Consider the following 17,158-nt stretch of genomic DNA (forward strand, 5'->3'; position numbering starts at 1 on the left):
ACACAGAGCAGACTCCGCGGAGGTCCACTGGACTCTTTGAGCTTTCATAGTCGAGCGTACCTCCACGGACCAATTTCCTACATGTCATGCGCCAGTTTACACAATTGTCCCCACGCTGTTCAACTTCTGTCATGTCGTCGTCATCCGATGTCAAAATAAAGAGTGTTATCTCCGTTTCCAATATTTAGATAATAAAACGGGCAGTTTTACGCACTTGAATAACAGGTATATAGGCTTGAGGTGGACAGCGCGTGGTGCTGAAATGACAAACACGCATTGCATGAAATAAAAGCACCAGTTTTATTTCAAAATATTGGAAACGGAGATAACATTCTATGTTATCTCCGTTTCCAATATTTCGAAATAAAACTGGCAATTTTACACACCATTTAGAAAAGCCATTCAAACATCTCTCTTGGCACAGAGCGAGTGGTCAGAGTAAAATGCAGATCGGCGCTTCACATTAAATGCAGTTCGATGTCAACCAAAACGCCGAGCAGCGGTTTCTGTGACACCAAGTCAGCGGCGCGGACGTCCGCGCGTCAGAAAATAGGAGCTTCGCACTTGGACTCTGCTGTGGGTCTGCTGTCCGCTGAGATCAAAGCTCAAAGAGTCCGCGCGGACCGCCGCGGAGTCTGCTCTGTGTACAGTCTGCTCGACTATGGGAGGGCCTTAAGTCGAAGAAATAATGAGCTTTGTTGGAGTTGATGACACAAACCACGAAAAAGAGATGGACAAGCTTGTACGATTCACTTGTAAATGCGGCCAGAGTGATAAAGAAAATGACAAGTTTGTTCACCGCTCGTGTATCACGAAATTGGACTGTGATGAAATCTATTAAAAGCGATACGAGATAGCTGCATTAACAGAAACTTGATTAATATCTTGACTATTTTGAGATGCTTGCTATCCTAGGTAAAACTAACAATTACCAACAGCTCAACTCTTCCATAAAGTCCACGACATAAGTTCATGAGATGCTCTGTTCTCTTGTTTATCATCAAGTTTTTTTTTCCTTAAACAATATTTTTATTGGGTTTTACAGTACACAAGTCAGGTTTTCATTGCCATAAATAATTTTTAGTTCCTTTTCTCCACAAGTGTACACAAGTATACCCACATACCCCCCTCCCACTACATAAGGTTAACCTTTCACTACCACACTACAGAAGGTTAACCTTTCACTACCACACTACATACGGTTAACACTTTCACTACCACACTACAGAAGGTTAACCTTTCACTACCACACTACAGAAAGTTCACTTTTCACTACCACACTAAAGAAGGTTAACCTTTCACTACCACACTACAGAAAGTTAACCTTTCACTACCACATTACAGAAGGTTAACCTTTCACTACCACACTACAGAAGGTTAACCTTTCACTACCACACTACATACGGTTAACACTTTCACTACCACACTACAGAAGGTTAACCTTTCACTACCACACTACAGAAGGTTCACTTTTCACTACCACACTACAGAAGGTTCACTTTTCACTACCACACTACGGAAGGTTAACCTTTCACTACCACACTACGGAAGGTTAACCTTTCACTACCACACTACAGAATGTTAACCTTTCACTACCACACTACAGAATGTTAACCTTTCACTACCACATTACAGAAGGTTAACCTTTCACTACCACACTACATAAGGTAGTGGTTGCAGTTTGCACAGTCACAAGACAAAGTCATTGTAATAACAAAGGCCCTCATTAACACTTTCAGAGCCGGCAGGGGGTGTCGTCCTTTACGTGGTGGATGCCAGCATCCACTTCAATGATAGCGTTAAAACCGCATAATCTATGTCTTAAATTATGGCTATGTGTCTAATCTGTAGGGGTGGAACGGTTCACAAAATGGACGGTTCGGTTCGTATCACGGTTTTGGGGTCACGGTTTTCGGTTCGGTTCGATATACGTTGTTTTTTTTAATAAAAAACAACGTATATGCTTCTCATTTATTATTATAAAAAATAAATAAAAAAAAAGGTTTACAGTGTTTACAGCCTTAAATAATGTTTGGCACACAAAGACCGAACTGACTGAAAAATATAGGCTACATTTGTCAAAGTAATAACTTGCAAACAAACAATATGCTCAGCCAGCACTAGACTTTCCTTTCTTTAATATAAACACAAAAAAACAATGTCAACAATGTTTAAATTCCCTGATTGTCAGTTCTTAATGGAAAGATTCGTTTTCTGCTTGAAATTAAAGTGCAGTATTTGAAATACAATGAAAGGAATATGGCTGGATTTATTATCAAAGGGAAAAGTGTCACTGTTATTTTAAATAAATAAACAAATTAGATCAATATAAATTGCAGCATACATCAAACTAACACACACTGTACTGTTTCAAAACAACACTGCTCTGTTCATTCTATTTTTAAATTACGTACATTATCTGTCTACATAATTTATTTAGAGATTAACATTATTTAAATATTGAGTGCAACTGTGGTTGATTACGTAATTCGGTGAGTTGGAACTATATGGGTTGGCGGGTCCCCACGGACATTTTAGTGTCGCAGACCTTCAGCTCAGCCAACGCTATATCAGCTCCGGTAACGTTAGGAGGAGTTCACATCAACAAGCAGTGGAAAAGCGGTAATAGTCCCGGTTGGAGTTAGTAAAACACAGTTGTATGTTAGCCTTCTTGGATGTTGAATAAACGCCTATCATTGTCTTTAAACACCCCGCCTCTCAGACTCCCATTTTCTCCTCTGCTAGCTAGTAGCCACGATAACATTGCATTGACTGTATTAGCTGGCGGGCTACCATAGTTCAACATGCGTTGTTGTACAAACTGCTAACGCTATGGCAAGATGTGTGTAGGCCTATGTAATGTTAATGGCTATGTTTTTAAAGTCGTAATGAAGATTGATTTATATTGTGCTTGCCATTTTTACACAAACTGACTAGTACCTGGCTGCAGTGCTGCTGCTGCTGCTGCAGCCAGTGCTCACCGGCTCCGCCAAATGATTTTTTTAAATTTGCGCGTCATCTGAACCGTACGATACACAAGACGCCCCGAACCGTGGGGGTCGTACCGTACGGTACACGGTTCGAATGCGTATCGTTCCACCCCTACTAATCTGCCCGTCACTTATCAATGACTTGTTTGCAGTCAACATTGTCGAAACGGATTGTTTTTTAATCTGTTCATTTCTGTTTTATAGCATTTCGAAAAGCTATCGTTTTCTCGAAGATTTCAGGAAAATAGAAAGATTCCGTCAAACGACATTTACTGGAATATTCTCGAATACACTAGAAACGTTGTAATTTTTCGGCCTATTTATGAATCGTTTTCAAATAAACGCTAGATTATCGATAGTATATGTGTACTTATGCACGCTATAGAAGCGAGCTGAGAAATCGATTATCTCATTTCCTGATCAACGCGCACACACGGGGCACGCTGTTATCTCAGTGAAAATAGCTCCGATTATCCTAAAACTGGTAACATAGAATCCTTACCTTAGATCAGATGTTCTCCAATTCCTGATCGCCATTCCAAATATCGATCGCGTTTATTGATTGATTATTGGCTACTGTAAATATATATTCCAGTTTGTTTTCCATCTCGCGATCACTTCCCTGTTCATCAGATCCCTCGCCAGCATAGTGGAGCGAGGAGGCTCCCCCCCCACACATCCACCAGTGTAATCGAATGAAATATGAATTCAGATTGCTAATAAATAAAAGAAAACGACATTTAGCGTTGTCGGCTCTCAACGGGGGGCATGAACAAACAATAATTCTTGTCTGCGGCATTGAAAGTGTTAAGCATGCGGGTTACGTGATCATTATATGATTTTCTGTACCCGCAAAAAGCTAAAACAAAAGGCCGGCTGTCACAAAACAGTCGCATCTAGGGACCACAAAACCTACTCTAGAGAGGCCTTTAACCAAGAACTGGAGAGCATGGACTGGTCAGATGAGCACACTGAAATACTGACCGCTATGAAAACCAGAGACAAAAAATGCTCTGAACTTCATAAAAGTCAGACAAAGCTTACCAAAAGCTCAAACAGTGAACTCCAAGCCCACGTGGTTGAACAAAAAATTCAAAGAAACAGACAAAAATTTCGTAAACACCATGATCAAAACCGCAAAAAAAATCATCAATGACAAAACTGAGGAAAACAAACAAACCCTGTGAACTTTGGAAATTACTCAACAACCAACTAGGCTGCAGCAAAAAACTAAAAACCAGATTTACAAACATAAACATAAAGACTGAAAACACTCATCACAGACAAACTGGATGTGGCCAAATACCTAAACATATTCTTTACAAACATAGCCACAACACTGGTTGATAAACGACCCTCCCACTCAGGGCATTATGGGGTAGAACACATAGTAGCATACTACAAAAACCTAGGGGTCCGCAAAGACGACTTCAAACTGGAAATGGTATCAACAGATGAGGTACTCAAAAAACTGAGTGCCCTCCAACCAAATTCCTCAGAGACTCAGCAGCCGCCATCACCCCAGTCATCACACACATAATAAACTTCTCCATAAAACAGGGACACGTCCCCAAGGACTTCAAAATTGCGAGAGTGACCCCCCTGCACAAAAAGGGCAGCAAATTAGACCGAGGCAACTACCGCCCTGTTTCTATTCTTACCTCCATCTCGAAAGTCATGGAAAAAATAGTCTACGAACAGGTAGAAAAGTACCTAGCGAAAAAAAAATCTATTCTACGAATTCCAATCTGGCTTCAGAACATCCCACTCCACTGACCATGACCATGCCTTCTCTATTTGAACGACCACATCAAACAAGAGGTGGATGCGGGCAAATACTGCGACATGGTCATGCTGGACCTACAAAAGGCCTTTGACACTGTCAATCACTCCATTCTGATTGACAAGCTAAAAGTAATTGGTTTTGATAGTCTATCAGTGAGCTGGATGCAATCCTACCCTGAGGGGAGATAACAGATGGTGGAGGTAAACGGTACCCTATCCCCCCCCCCTCACAGTGAGCTGTAGTGTTCCACAAGGAAGCATACTAGGACCACTACTGTTCCTAATTTATGCAAATGACATGTCGTCAGCTTGTGACTGCAACTTGTTCCATCCTAGAGGCAAATCTTTCCTGTGACAAAATGGCATCCAATGTAATAAAAAAAGTCAACCAACAAACTAGATTCTTGTACCGGATCTCCTCTCTGGTAAACAAGAATACCCTGAAGACTCTGGCAGGAGCACTCATTCAAGGGTACTACGACTATGCTTGCACCTCATGGTACCAAAGCACCTCAAAGGCGCTAAAAACAAGATTACAAACATCACAAAACAAACTGGTCAGACTACTACTTGACCTTACTCCTAGAACCCACCTCACCCCTGCCCACTTTGACTACCTAGGGTGGCTTAGAGTAGATGACAGCAACTTGCAATGGGCCTGGTCTACAAGATACACTACACGACTAAGGTACCCATGTACATGTCAAAATACTTCCCAAAGGTCGGTGAATACCACGACCACAACACCAGAGGGAGCTCCACAAATCATGTTAAACCCAGATTCGGCTCAAACAAGGGACTAAACACGTTTCGCAATTATGCCACATCAATGTGGAACGCCCTACCCAAAGCTGTAAAGGAATGTGAATCACTACCCACTTTCAAAAACACTCTCAAAGAGCACCTGTAAATGTCCTAACCCAACCCCCTCCAATGTACAGTAAATGTCCTAACCCAATAATACACGAGACCCTCTTCTTGGAACAAATGGTTTCGTCGATATTCCAATGTACAGTTTTGCTTGTACAGTTGTACAGTTTCCCCCACCCCACCTACCCACCCCCCCCCCCACCCCACCCACCCAACCACCTCCAATGTACAGTCCCCCCCCCACCCCACCTACCCAACCCCCCCCATCCCACTTACCCAACCTCCTCCAATGTACAGTTTCTACGTCAAATGTACTCTCTTTTTTAGACTTTTTGTATGAATGAATGAATGAATGAATGAATGAAAAAGTTTATTTTTCATTATCACAAACAGTACTGTATTTGTAAATCTGATATGTCATAAATGTATAGATGTAGCAGTACTGTCTATCTGTATGTCATATATGTTATGATTAATTGAAAATGGGGGACCCTGATGTAAACGAGACGAAAGTCTTTCTCTGGTCTGCATCCCCTTAACAATTGTTTGTATTGAGCTGTACTGTATTGTACCCATTCTGCAATCTGTTAATAAAGTTTTCAATCAATCAATCAATCACTCAGACTGGAAAGCTGACGGGTGTTAATTGCTCTAGAGGGGAGGGGTGCCATGGAATGAATTCTGGGTAGTTGTAGTTGTCTTACATTGTAAGCGAATTGCCCCCCGTCTCTCTTTAAGGCCCTTCATCTCTGAATACGTTTTGTGATATCACCATGATTCATAGGACATAGCTTGAAAAGTATCCCCCCAAAATGTTCAAGTGATGGCTTATTTTTAGGGATGTCCGATATTATCGGCCTACCGATATTATCGGCCGATATCGGCATTAAAATGTGATATCGGAAAATATCGGTATCTGTTTTCAAAAAATAAATAAAAAATAATCTTTTTTATTTATTTTTTACATTTCTATAAACCTTTATTTACCCAGGCAAGCAAGTAAGAACAAATTCTGATTTTATTTATTGTCAAAAGTATGCATAATGTTATGTTAATTCCACAACAAGAGATAAGTAATGTTAATTACATGAAATTATTCAGTTTTTGGGGGGGGGGGGGGGACCCTGCATATATCGGTATCGGTTGATATCGGTATCGGAAATTAAGAGTTGGACAATATCGGTATCGGTAAAAAAGCCAATATCGAGCATCCCTACTTATTTTGAAGGTATGAATCAATCTGTACTTTCCTATCATGTATAGAGCTGCCGCGATTACCGCATTACCGCGGTATCGCTGTTACATCACGGCCACCGCAGAGTAGGCTGAATACCGCGTCACCGCTGTTTTTTATAATAATAATAATAAATTACCCTCCTCTCGTTGGGCTTGCGGCTCTGCAGATATACCCTACTCCTCTATCGAGGTTCCAAGCGACCCTATTGGGTACCAGAAAAGTCACGTGAAACATTGCAGACCACTGATTGGTCAGAAGAGAGACGCGTCACACGTTGTAGCGTCATGCAGTGTGTTACCACCAATCGGCAAGCGCGTATTAGTTTTTTACGTCCTGAATGTCAGCTCATCACAACACGGCTAATAACGTTAGCTTTAACTCTCTCTCCGAGTGGACTACCATCGCGCCTCAGGAGTACTAAACGAGACATAATGATTTTACTGTCTGCAACGAATGTTATAATAAAAGCCCTTCGTTCTATACACTTGTCTGATTGAAAACTTTATTAACAGACCGCAGAATGGGACAACTCAGCACGCTCTGAGCAAAGAAAGGAACTGAGATATGAATAGAGTATTGCTTGCTATGGTCCGGTAAATACGCTGATGTTATTGAACGTATAACTATATAATGTCAATGCCACAAAACGAATGCCTTTATTATAAAGTAGTAACTTTATAGTAATAATAATAAGAAAGGGTCGGGGGGGTTAGGGGTGCCTGTAACTGTTCCGCAACAGTAAGTGACTTCCGGGGTAGGCCTGATTGGCCCCGACAGGCACGTGACGCGGCAAACTCAGGACGCGCAACGAGGCTGCTGAGAGCTGTCGCGCGGAAATAGGCTGTCTATTGCCATTCTCTAACACAAACTCTAACCTTAACCAGCTCCTTAACAGCGCCTAAACTTAACCGTTCTAACCTTAACCAACTCCGAAACAATGCCTAACCTTAACCTTAACCTTAACCATGCCTAACCTTAACCATAGAAAGAATATTGCCATTCTCTAAGACAAACTCTAACCTTAACCAGCTCCTTAACAGCGCCTAAACTTAACCGTTCTAACCTTAACCAACTCAGAAACAATGCCTAACCTTAACCTTAACCTTAACCATGCCTAACCTTAACCGGCGAAAGAATACACGTTAAAAAAAAAATCACGTAAAAAAAAAAAAAATTGATGGGATTCGAACTCACCAACAACGGACCGCAGGATCGCAGGACCGCTGCTCTGCCAGGTGAGCTGAAGCGCCGAATGAAAGTCATGGCGTATTTGGACGGTTACGTAATTCCGCAAGCTCTGCCGCTCGGCTCCGCGGAGCGTGCCGCGCGGCAGAGAAAGTTGCACGTCACGTGCCTGTCGGGGCCAATCAGGCCTACCCCGGAAGTAACTTACTGTTGCGGATAAGCTATAAGCGTTAGGGGTAACCACCCCTGCCCGCGACACCGAGTGAACTGCGCACGACCAGAGGGGAAACTTCGAATCCGTGTTTCACTTTCAATAACTAATGCGTGCTTGCCGAATCCCAAACAATATTCATGCTGCAAAGTCATCCTCTAAAGATAGACATTTAGACTAGAGGCAGGCTATATGCTATAAAGAGTAGACTACCACTAAAAAAAAATGCATTCAAACTTTTTTTTTTTTTTTTTTTGTGTGCGTGCGGTAATAACCGCGGCGGTAGGAAATATTTTGCAAATTTCTGCGGTAAGGAAATAATCAAGCAGCTCTAATCATGTAAAAAAATCTTTTTTTAAGATGTCTCAGTCTAAAGGACCCAAGTTCTATACCTGGTCTCAGATTAGTCAGCTAATCAACGAGGGCGGTGGCGGGGCAACCCTGGTGGTCTAGTTTAGTAGACAGTGGGTTATGTGGTGTGAGGTCTGTGGTTTTGTGTTGAACTGATATAGTCAGTCCTTCCACTGCAGCACGTTGTCCTATTTAGCTAAACTCCCCCAAACCTTCATAAGATGCTTATGACTAACTAGCTTCTCTTAACCTTGTGCCCATCTTTGCGTGTTTGTGTATGACTTATTTGAGTTTGTATGTTTGTGTGTGTGTGTGTGCGTGTGTGTGTGTGTGTGTGTGTGTGTGTGTGTGTGTCTGCTGTCGGCCAGTGGCAGAACACGTCCTGGGTCATCTTCCTCATATTCCTCAGGAAATATGACTCAATTGAACACCATTAGTCCTAATAGGCCAGGGCCAGCTGCTCTCGGCACGCACGCACACACACGCACACATGTCATGCACACGTGTGCACATACACACAACACCCTAATGTCTACATTGTGTTTGTTTTGCATAAACAAATGTACAAATTGCTTTAATGTGCTATAATAATACCCCTTTATCTGTGTGTCTCTCTCTCCCTCCCTGTCTCTCTCTCTGTCTCTCCGTGTGTCTCTGTCTCTATCTTTCTGTCTCTCTCACTCTCTGTCTCTCTCTTTTTCTCAGAGCGGGACTACACAAGTCTGTGTGAGAGGCAGCCAATAGGTCGGCTGTTGTTCCGTCAGTACTGTGACACCAGACCTGAGCTCAAACGCTGCATCGAGTTTATGGACGCTGTGGTAAGAGTTATCATAATGTTACTACATGACCTATCGGAGATGACCTGTAGTCTCTTACAGTCTCTCTCTTTCTCTCTGTCTCTCTCTCCTTCTGCCATTGCTTCCTCTGCTTGCTCTCATGGGACAGGCCTGAGCCTGAGCCTGGAGAGCGAAGGAGAGGAGTGGGAGGAAATCTGGGGTTTGGTCCTTTGCCTGGTCTTGGCAGGGGGAATAGTGTCGGGGGGGGGGGGGGGGGGGGGGGGGTTCTGGGTGATTAGGGACTTGGACAGGCTGTCAGAGAATTCCCCCCACACACACACACAAACTCTCACTCCCCCTTCCTCTATGCACTCTCTCCATGAGGTCAAACCCACGTCAGAGGCAGGTCCCCTGGGTGAGCCAACTAACACAGGCCCAGGCTTGTGTCTGGGCCCCTGGAGGTGTCCGAGAAAGGAAAACACGGGGGGGAAATCATGCTTATTTAATAAGAAGGTACATTAGTCAAGTCTCTCCAGAGGCAGGCACACATGCATGCATACATGCACACACACGCACATGCACACACACAGAGTCATTCTCATTCTCCCTCTCGCACATAAATGCACAGAATAAAGCAGACTTTTCAGTGCCTGACATGGCCGTGGCTCCTGTGGGGGTCTGGCCTCCTGGCTGGGCTGTGTGCTGGAGACCTATTACCACTAACAAAACACTCCCGCACTGCCACACGCTGGATGCTCACCCGACTCATAGCCATAAGGGCTGCTACATTGTTAAATGTGACAACAATCATTGCAGCATATGACGGACAAAATTAAAAGTTGACAGATATAACTGTTGAAGCACAAAGACAAACACGGCGGCCATTTTCCTTCCTTTAATACAGAGAAGTTATGTTGCCTCTAGTGACACCATCTCCAGACAGTGTGTCTGTCTGTCTGCTATTATAATTTCTGGAATGATGATGATGATGATGATGATGAGGGTTTCCTTCATACCTTTACTCTATCCATCCATTCATCTCTCTCTCTCTCTCTCTCTCTCTCTCTCTCTCTCTCTCTCTCTCTCGCTCGCTCGCTCGCTCGCTCGCTCTCTTTTTTTCTGTCTCTCTTTCTTCCCCCCCCCCTTCTATGGACGGGTGATGAGTGCGTTGTAGCTAAAGCTGTGTGTGTTTTCTCTTGGCTAGGCGGTGTACCAGCTAGCTCCTGATGAGAAGAGGAGGGACTACGGACTGAATGTTTTAGACACATACTTCAATAACGGGGTGAGACACAAACGCACACACACACAAATTCCATTAGATGTACAATTCTTCCGCAAAATGTACCTGCATCCAAGCAGAAACCTGTTTAATCCCACATGATTTTGATGGCAGTTTAGTGAGTAGATTGAAATTCAAACTGTATATTCTAGGCAAAAGATAAGGAATTGATAAACAATGAGTGGACTGTTGGAGCATCCTGACCTGTGTGTTTGTGTCACCAGTCGGCAGCCCATCTGCCGGACATACCTCAGGATGTGGTGGCTGGGTGCCGGGAGAAGCTGGAGCAGACTCCCTGCAAGGAGTTGTTCAATGACTGTAACAAGTAGGTCTCATGGTCTTCCTTCACACACACTCACTAGTTCATTTCACACCAATGACCACACAGACACAACATATTCAATAGAAATCGATTGTTTATCTATGCAGCAGCCTAAAGCAGGCAGCTTGGGGAGGATGCACTCGGAGCCATGCGCTCCTCTGCAAGTACACTCAGTGGGGAAAGGATGGGGGAAAGGAGGCGGGAAAGGAGGAGGTAAAGGATGGGGGAAAGGAGGTAAAGGATGGAAGAAAGTAGGAGGTAAAGGATGGGGGAAAAGAGGTAAAGGATGGAAGAAAGTAGGAGGTAAAGGATGGGGGGAAAGGAGGAGGTAAATGATGGGGGAAAGGAGGAGGTAAAGGATGGGGGGAAGGAGGAGGTAAAGGATGGGGGGGAAGGAGGAGGTGAAGGATGGGGGAAAGGAGGAGGTAAAGGATGGGGGAAAGGAGGTAAAGGATGGGGGGAGGAGGAGGTAAAGGATGGGGGGAGGAGGAGGTAAAGGATGGGGGAAAGTAGGTAAAGGATGGGGGGAAAGTAGGAGGTAAAGGATGGGGGGGGAAGTAGGAAGTAAAGGATGGTGGAAAGGAAGAGCTAAAGGATGGGGGAAAGGAGGAGGTAAAGGATGGGGGAAAGGAGGTAAAGGATGGAAGAAAGTAGGAGGTAAAGGATGGGGGAAAGGAGGAGGTAAAGGATGGGGGAAAGGAGGTAAAGGATGGTGGAAAGGAAGAGCTAAAGGATGGGGGAAAGGAGGAGGTAAAGGATGGGGGAAAGGAGGAGGTAAAGGATGGGGGAAAGGAGGAGGTAAATGATTGGGGAAAGGAAGAGGTAAAGGATGGGGGAAAGGAGGAGGTAAAGGAAGGAGGAGGTAAAGGATGGGGGAAAGGAGGAGGTAAAGGATGGGGGGAAGGAGGAGGTAAAGGGTGGGGGGAAGGGGGAGGTAAATGATGGGGGAAAGGAGGAGGGAAAGGAGGTAAAGGATGGGGGGAAAGTAGGAGGTAAAGGATGGGGGGAAAGTAGGAAGTAAAGGATGGTGGAAAGGAAGAGCTAAAGGATGGGGGAAAGGAGGAGGTAAAGGATGGGGGAAAGGAGGAGGTAAAGGATGGGGGAAAGGAGGAGGTAAAGGATGGGGGAAAGTATGGGGGAAAGGAGGAGGTAAAGGATGGGGGAAAGGAGGAGGTAAAGGATGGGGGAAAGGACGAGGTCAATTATGGGGGGAGGAGGTAAAGGATGGGGGGAAGGAGGAGGTAAAGGGTGGGGGGAAGGAGGAGGTAAAGGGTGGGGGGAAGGAGGAGGTAAAGGATGGGGGAAAGGAGGTAAAGGATGGGGGGAAAGTAGGAAGTAAAGGATGGTGGAAAGGAAGAGCTAAAGGATGGGGGAGCAGTCCGAGTTCGAAGTTACGAAGCTCCGGAGTTGCAAGTATCTATAGAAGTGTGACCTAGGGATCTTGTATTTCTGTACTAGCTGTTCAAAGGAGGCAAAGTTTCCGTCTATATAGAGGTCAGACAGCGTAATCACTCCACTCCCAGCCCAACTGTCGAAGGCCTTATCCATCGTTGATGGGACAAACATGTGATTTCTTGTGATCGGAGCAGCCAGTGATAGTTCCCTGAGGGAGAAGGTTCTTCTAAATTGGTTCCACACTTTTATCGAATGGATGACAACTGGGTTCGAGGTAAAGCTAGATATGGGCTGTGTGAACGGGAGCTTAGCACATAACAAGGCAGATATGGAGGTGGATTTAACCGACGCTCTCTCCAGCACTGTCCACCAGGGGGCTGTGTCCTCGCCCTTTACCCAGTATAATAACGATCTTATGTTTGCTGCCCAGTAGTAGTAAATAAAGTTTGGAAGCGCCATCCCACCCATTACGCGGGGTCTCTGCAGCATAGATCTTTTGATCCGGGGCGTTTTTTTTTTTTTTAGATAAAGGAGGATATCTGGTTGTTTATCTTGGAGAAGAACGTTTTAGTCAGAAAGACTGGAAGACTCTGAAATACATATAGAAATTTCGGCAATACATTCATCTTTATTGTGTTGATTCTCCAACCCAGGGATAGCGACAGGGGGTCCCAACGTTCAATATCTCTTGCCAGATTAGAGGGTAAAGGTTGATAGTTAGCCATATATAGGTCCTTATGTTCATGCGTGATCCATATCCCGAGGTACTTGAACTTTTTAGGGCTAATTTTAAACTGGAATGTGCTCAGAGGTATCCGATCTGCCGAGGTGCCGACGGGCATCAGTTCGCTTTTTTGAACGTGGATTTTGTATCCGGATATTTTGCCGAAGTCCGCAAGTAGGGTCATCAACCGAGGAAGACTTGTTTGGGGTTGTGATATATTAGTGATGCACCAATGTGAAAATTCTGGCCGATACCGATAACCGATATTAATATTGCTGTTCTGGCCGATACCGATATTTACCGATGTCGATATCTCTGTATAGAAAACACTTTTTTATGATAATCAAATAAAGAGCTATTTTCCAAAACGCATAATTTTTTTACTTTTGTAACTTATTTTCAGAAATGACTGATATTTTGAAACTATTTAAGGCCAAAACATGTAAAAAGATATATATATTTTTTTTTAATATCGGCCCTATCTTGATATCGGACCGATACCGATGTGTAAAAAAACTGCCATATCGGCCGATATTATATCGGCGGCCGATATATCGTGCATCACTATGATATATACAACAACATGACGTCCGCGTAGAGCGAGACTTTATGCTCCGAGCCCGCGCGCATGATCCCTTTGATATCGGTGTTCTGCCTCAGAGCCAGCGCAAGGGGCTCCATTGTGATCGCGAAAAGGAGTGGAGATAAAGGACATCCCTGTCTCGTACCCCTATGGAGTTCAAAGTAGGTGGATAGATTGTTGTTGGTGCGAACGGCAGCCATCGGAGACGTATATGGAATTTTAATCCAAGCTATGAGCTTAGGGCCAAACCCAAACCTCTCCAGAGCATGAAAAAGATAGTTCCACTCCACCCGATCAAACGCTTTTTCCGCATCAAGGGAGAGGACCACCTCAGGTGTTCCGGGTGGAGAGGGGCTATACAGGATATTTAGGAGGCGTCTGATATTAAAGAAAGAGTACCGATTCCTGATTAAGCCTGTTTGGTCCGGCGAGATAATTGAGGGGAGAACCTTGACATCGTCGTTAAGGAGGGAAATTGGACGGAACGAGCCGCATTCCAGTGGGTTCTTGTCTTTCTTAAGGATTAAGGAGATAACAGCTTGGCGCATGGTCGGAGGAAGAGAATTTGTTGAGAATGATTCATCAAATGCGGCTAGCAGCACCAGGGACAGCTGGGTTGAGAATCTTTTGTAGAAGTCTGTAGGGTAGCCGTCTGGCCCCGGGGACTTGCCACTCTGCATAGATCTGATCGCTGACGTAATCTCCGCAACCGTAAGTTCCTCCTCCAGATCTGTGGCCCTCTCTGGGTCGACTGTCGGGACGCGGAGGGTCCTATAGAAATCATGAGCGTGAGCGGCGCTTGGAGCGGAGCGGGCGGTTTTGACGTGAGCGAGGAGTGGGTTTTAAAATGGGTCGGCGCGACGTCCGGAGCGAGAGTTCTCCTCCGCTCCAATCCACTCCGGGCCGCTCACACAGTGGTTTAACACTGATGTAATAATATACATGTAATACAATGCCAAAGCAACAGATGGCGATGTACAAACATGAAGGCCATTTTCAACCAATGAGAATTGAGAAGGGGGAACCTGTGATATCCTGTTCAGGCTTTGTCACTCACAGGATGTTAGAAAAGTATCGACGCCATTGTTGTTGTCGTTAGCTTACATGCTAACGTTAATGGCAGCGACCATAGCATTGTGGCTCGGCTAACTATCATCGCTTAATAGAGCTAGTGAATGGATAAACAACGTTATTTAACATTGCATAATGGGTACAATTACAATGCGGCTCAATACAAACAATTGTTAAGGGGCCCAGGGGGTGTAGACTGTTGTAGTTTGAGCTCATTTACACCATGCTAAAAAAAAAAAAAAAAAGCAGAGCGATCTGGCGCGGGGAGCGCTCGATTCAAGGTGAGCGGTGAGGGAGCGGAGAGCGACTTGGGGGCGGGGTCAACATGATCGATTAGCGGAGCGGACCAAGCTTTAAAGAGCGAAGAGCGGATTTCTCGGCCGCGCCGATCCGCTCACATGGCCTGACTGGTTGGCAGTTCTTTGTCGTAGCTGATGGGCAAGTATCCGTCCGGCCTTCTCCCCATGTTCATAGTACCCCTGTCGCGTTTTAGTAATGAGGTACTCAGCCTGTCGTGTTGATTGGAGGTCAAACTCAGTTCGCAACGATATACGTTTTTTCAACGTGTCGGTTGATGGCGAGTGGCTATGTAGTCTATATCTAGCTCCAAAATCTCGTCCGTCAGTTGCTTAAGGCGTGCCGTGTTTATCTTTTTTTGATTGACGCAATATGAAATCACCTGTCCCCTTAAGTACGCCTTCAGTGATTCCCAAATGGTTAAAGAAGACATTCCCGGAGTCTTATTAATGTCGAGAAATAATGTAATTTCCGAGGTGATGAAGTTTGTGAAGGCTTCCTCCGACAGGAGCAACGGGTTGAGTCTCCACTGGCGGTGGCCGAGCCGTGTATTCGGGATACTCATTTTCATAACTAAGGGACCATGGTCCGAGATAACTATCGCTCCGTATTCGCATTTGGTTACGAGGGGAAGGAGTCTCTTATCCAGGAGAACGCTGTCTATGCGCGAGAAGGTATTATGGACCGGGGGGAAAAAGGAGTATCCTCTGGATGTAGGATTACGAAACCGCCACACGTCAGCTACCCCATATGATTTAAGAAAGCGCCCGATTGCGCGGGCCGAGCTAGACTGTGGGGCCTTCCTGGACGAGCTACGGTCCAGCACCGGGGAGAGTGCACAATTCATGCCGCCGCCAAGGATGAGATGGTGCGAGGTCATATCCGGTAGGCGAGAAAAAAGGCTGGTGAAGAACAAAGGATTGTCCCAGTTTGGTGCGTAGATATTAGCCAGAATGACCGGAAATGAATGCAGTTTCCCCACCACTATAATATAGCGCCCTGCAGGGTCGGCCTCTACACTTGACATAGTAAATGGCGTGTTTTTATCTATCAAAATGGCTGCTCCTCTGGCCCTTGTGTGGAAGTTGGAGTGATACATCTGTCCCACCCACCCCCCCCTCAGTTGATCATGGTCCGCAGTTTTTAAGTGTGTCTCCTGTAAAAACGCTATGTCTACATTGAGTTGTTTTAAATGTGTAAGCACTAGGGGTGTAACGGTACTCAGATACGTACTGTACCGCGTCAATGTGGTCCTCCGGTACAGTACGGGCTGTGCACCGTACGATTGCAACGGTGCGGAACCTTTTTTTGCGGAACTTAAATCCCCCCGGCCCCACGTAATTTATCAACAACACTGCGGTCTGCTGTGAGCATTATAAAACAAACGTGTGTTTAACCGACCGTGAATTAAAGTGTCAATGCTGTTTGTCATTTTAACAGGAGATACTTTCTTAAATGCCATCCTCCCAACAGAGCGGTGTTGACGGGGAGCTCTGATGGGTTCGCTTGGTGGTGTTATTACTAGCATTGAACAGCTAACCGAAAGCTAGCATTAACTAACGTTAAAGGTTTAGCCATAACGTTACCTTGGCTAAAGTTGGGGCTATTCATAATCCAGCAATAATGGCTGCAGACCTGCAAGCAAAGTACAGCAAGTTGGCAAAGGAGTATTCCAACGTAAATCACATTTTCACCAGTAAAGTTAGTCTTTCCATCTCTCGGTAGCTCATGCTAGCTAACCTAGCTCACGTTAGAGTCGTCACTGAACCACCTCGCGTACACAATTAATGACATGTTGCGGACAGCCATATCGGTGACAATGTTTAGCTTTTAGTGCCAAATGATAAGAGTCTGAGGCGGAGTCTCAAAAGAGAATGTTGAATATTTATTGTGCAAAAATCACAACAGATCCTCTGTGCTACTTCAACGGAGCCTTGTAGACTGAGTAGGGTATATCTGCAGAGCCACTGGGTAGCGAGTGCAACACTGTGTAATGTCCGTGTGTGGATCATTGGAGTAGGGTATATCTGCAGTGCTGCAGCCCCATACTCATTGTATAGATTTGTATTAGTATCATTAATC

General features: G+C 44.8%; 1 protein-coding gene across 2 annotated transcripts in view; it reads left to right on the forward strand.

Moving 5' to 3' along the window:
* Positions 1–17,158, forward strand: part of grk4 (G protein-coupled receptor kinase 4) — a 158,337-nt gene that overhangs the window by 84,772 nt on the left and 56,407 nt on the right. For both annotated transcript variants that reach the window (XM_084318031.1, XM_084318030.1), the window contains exons 3-5: positions 9,335–9,447; positions 10,610–10,687; positions 10,909–11,009. In XM_084318031.1, the coding sequence (XP_084174157.1) occupies positions 9,335–9,447; positions 10,610–10,687; positions 10,909–11,009 (292 nt within the window). The remainder of the gene's footprint in view (positions 1–9,334; positions 9,448–10,609; positions 10,688–10,908; positions 11,010–17,158) is intronic.

The sequence above is a fragment of the Notolepis coatsorum genome (genome assembly GCF_963971535.1).
Source record: "Notolepis coatsorum genome assembly, chromosome: 7".
Lineage (NCBI taxonomy): Eukaryota > Metazoa > Chordata > Actinopteri > Aulopiformes > Paralepididae > Notolepis > Notolepis coatsorum.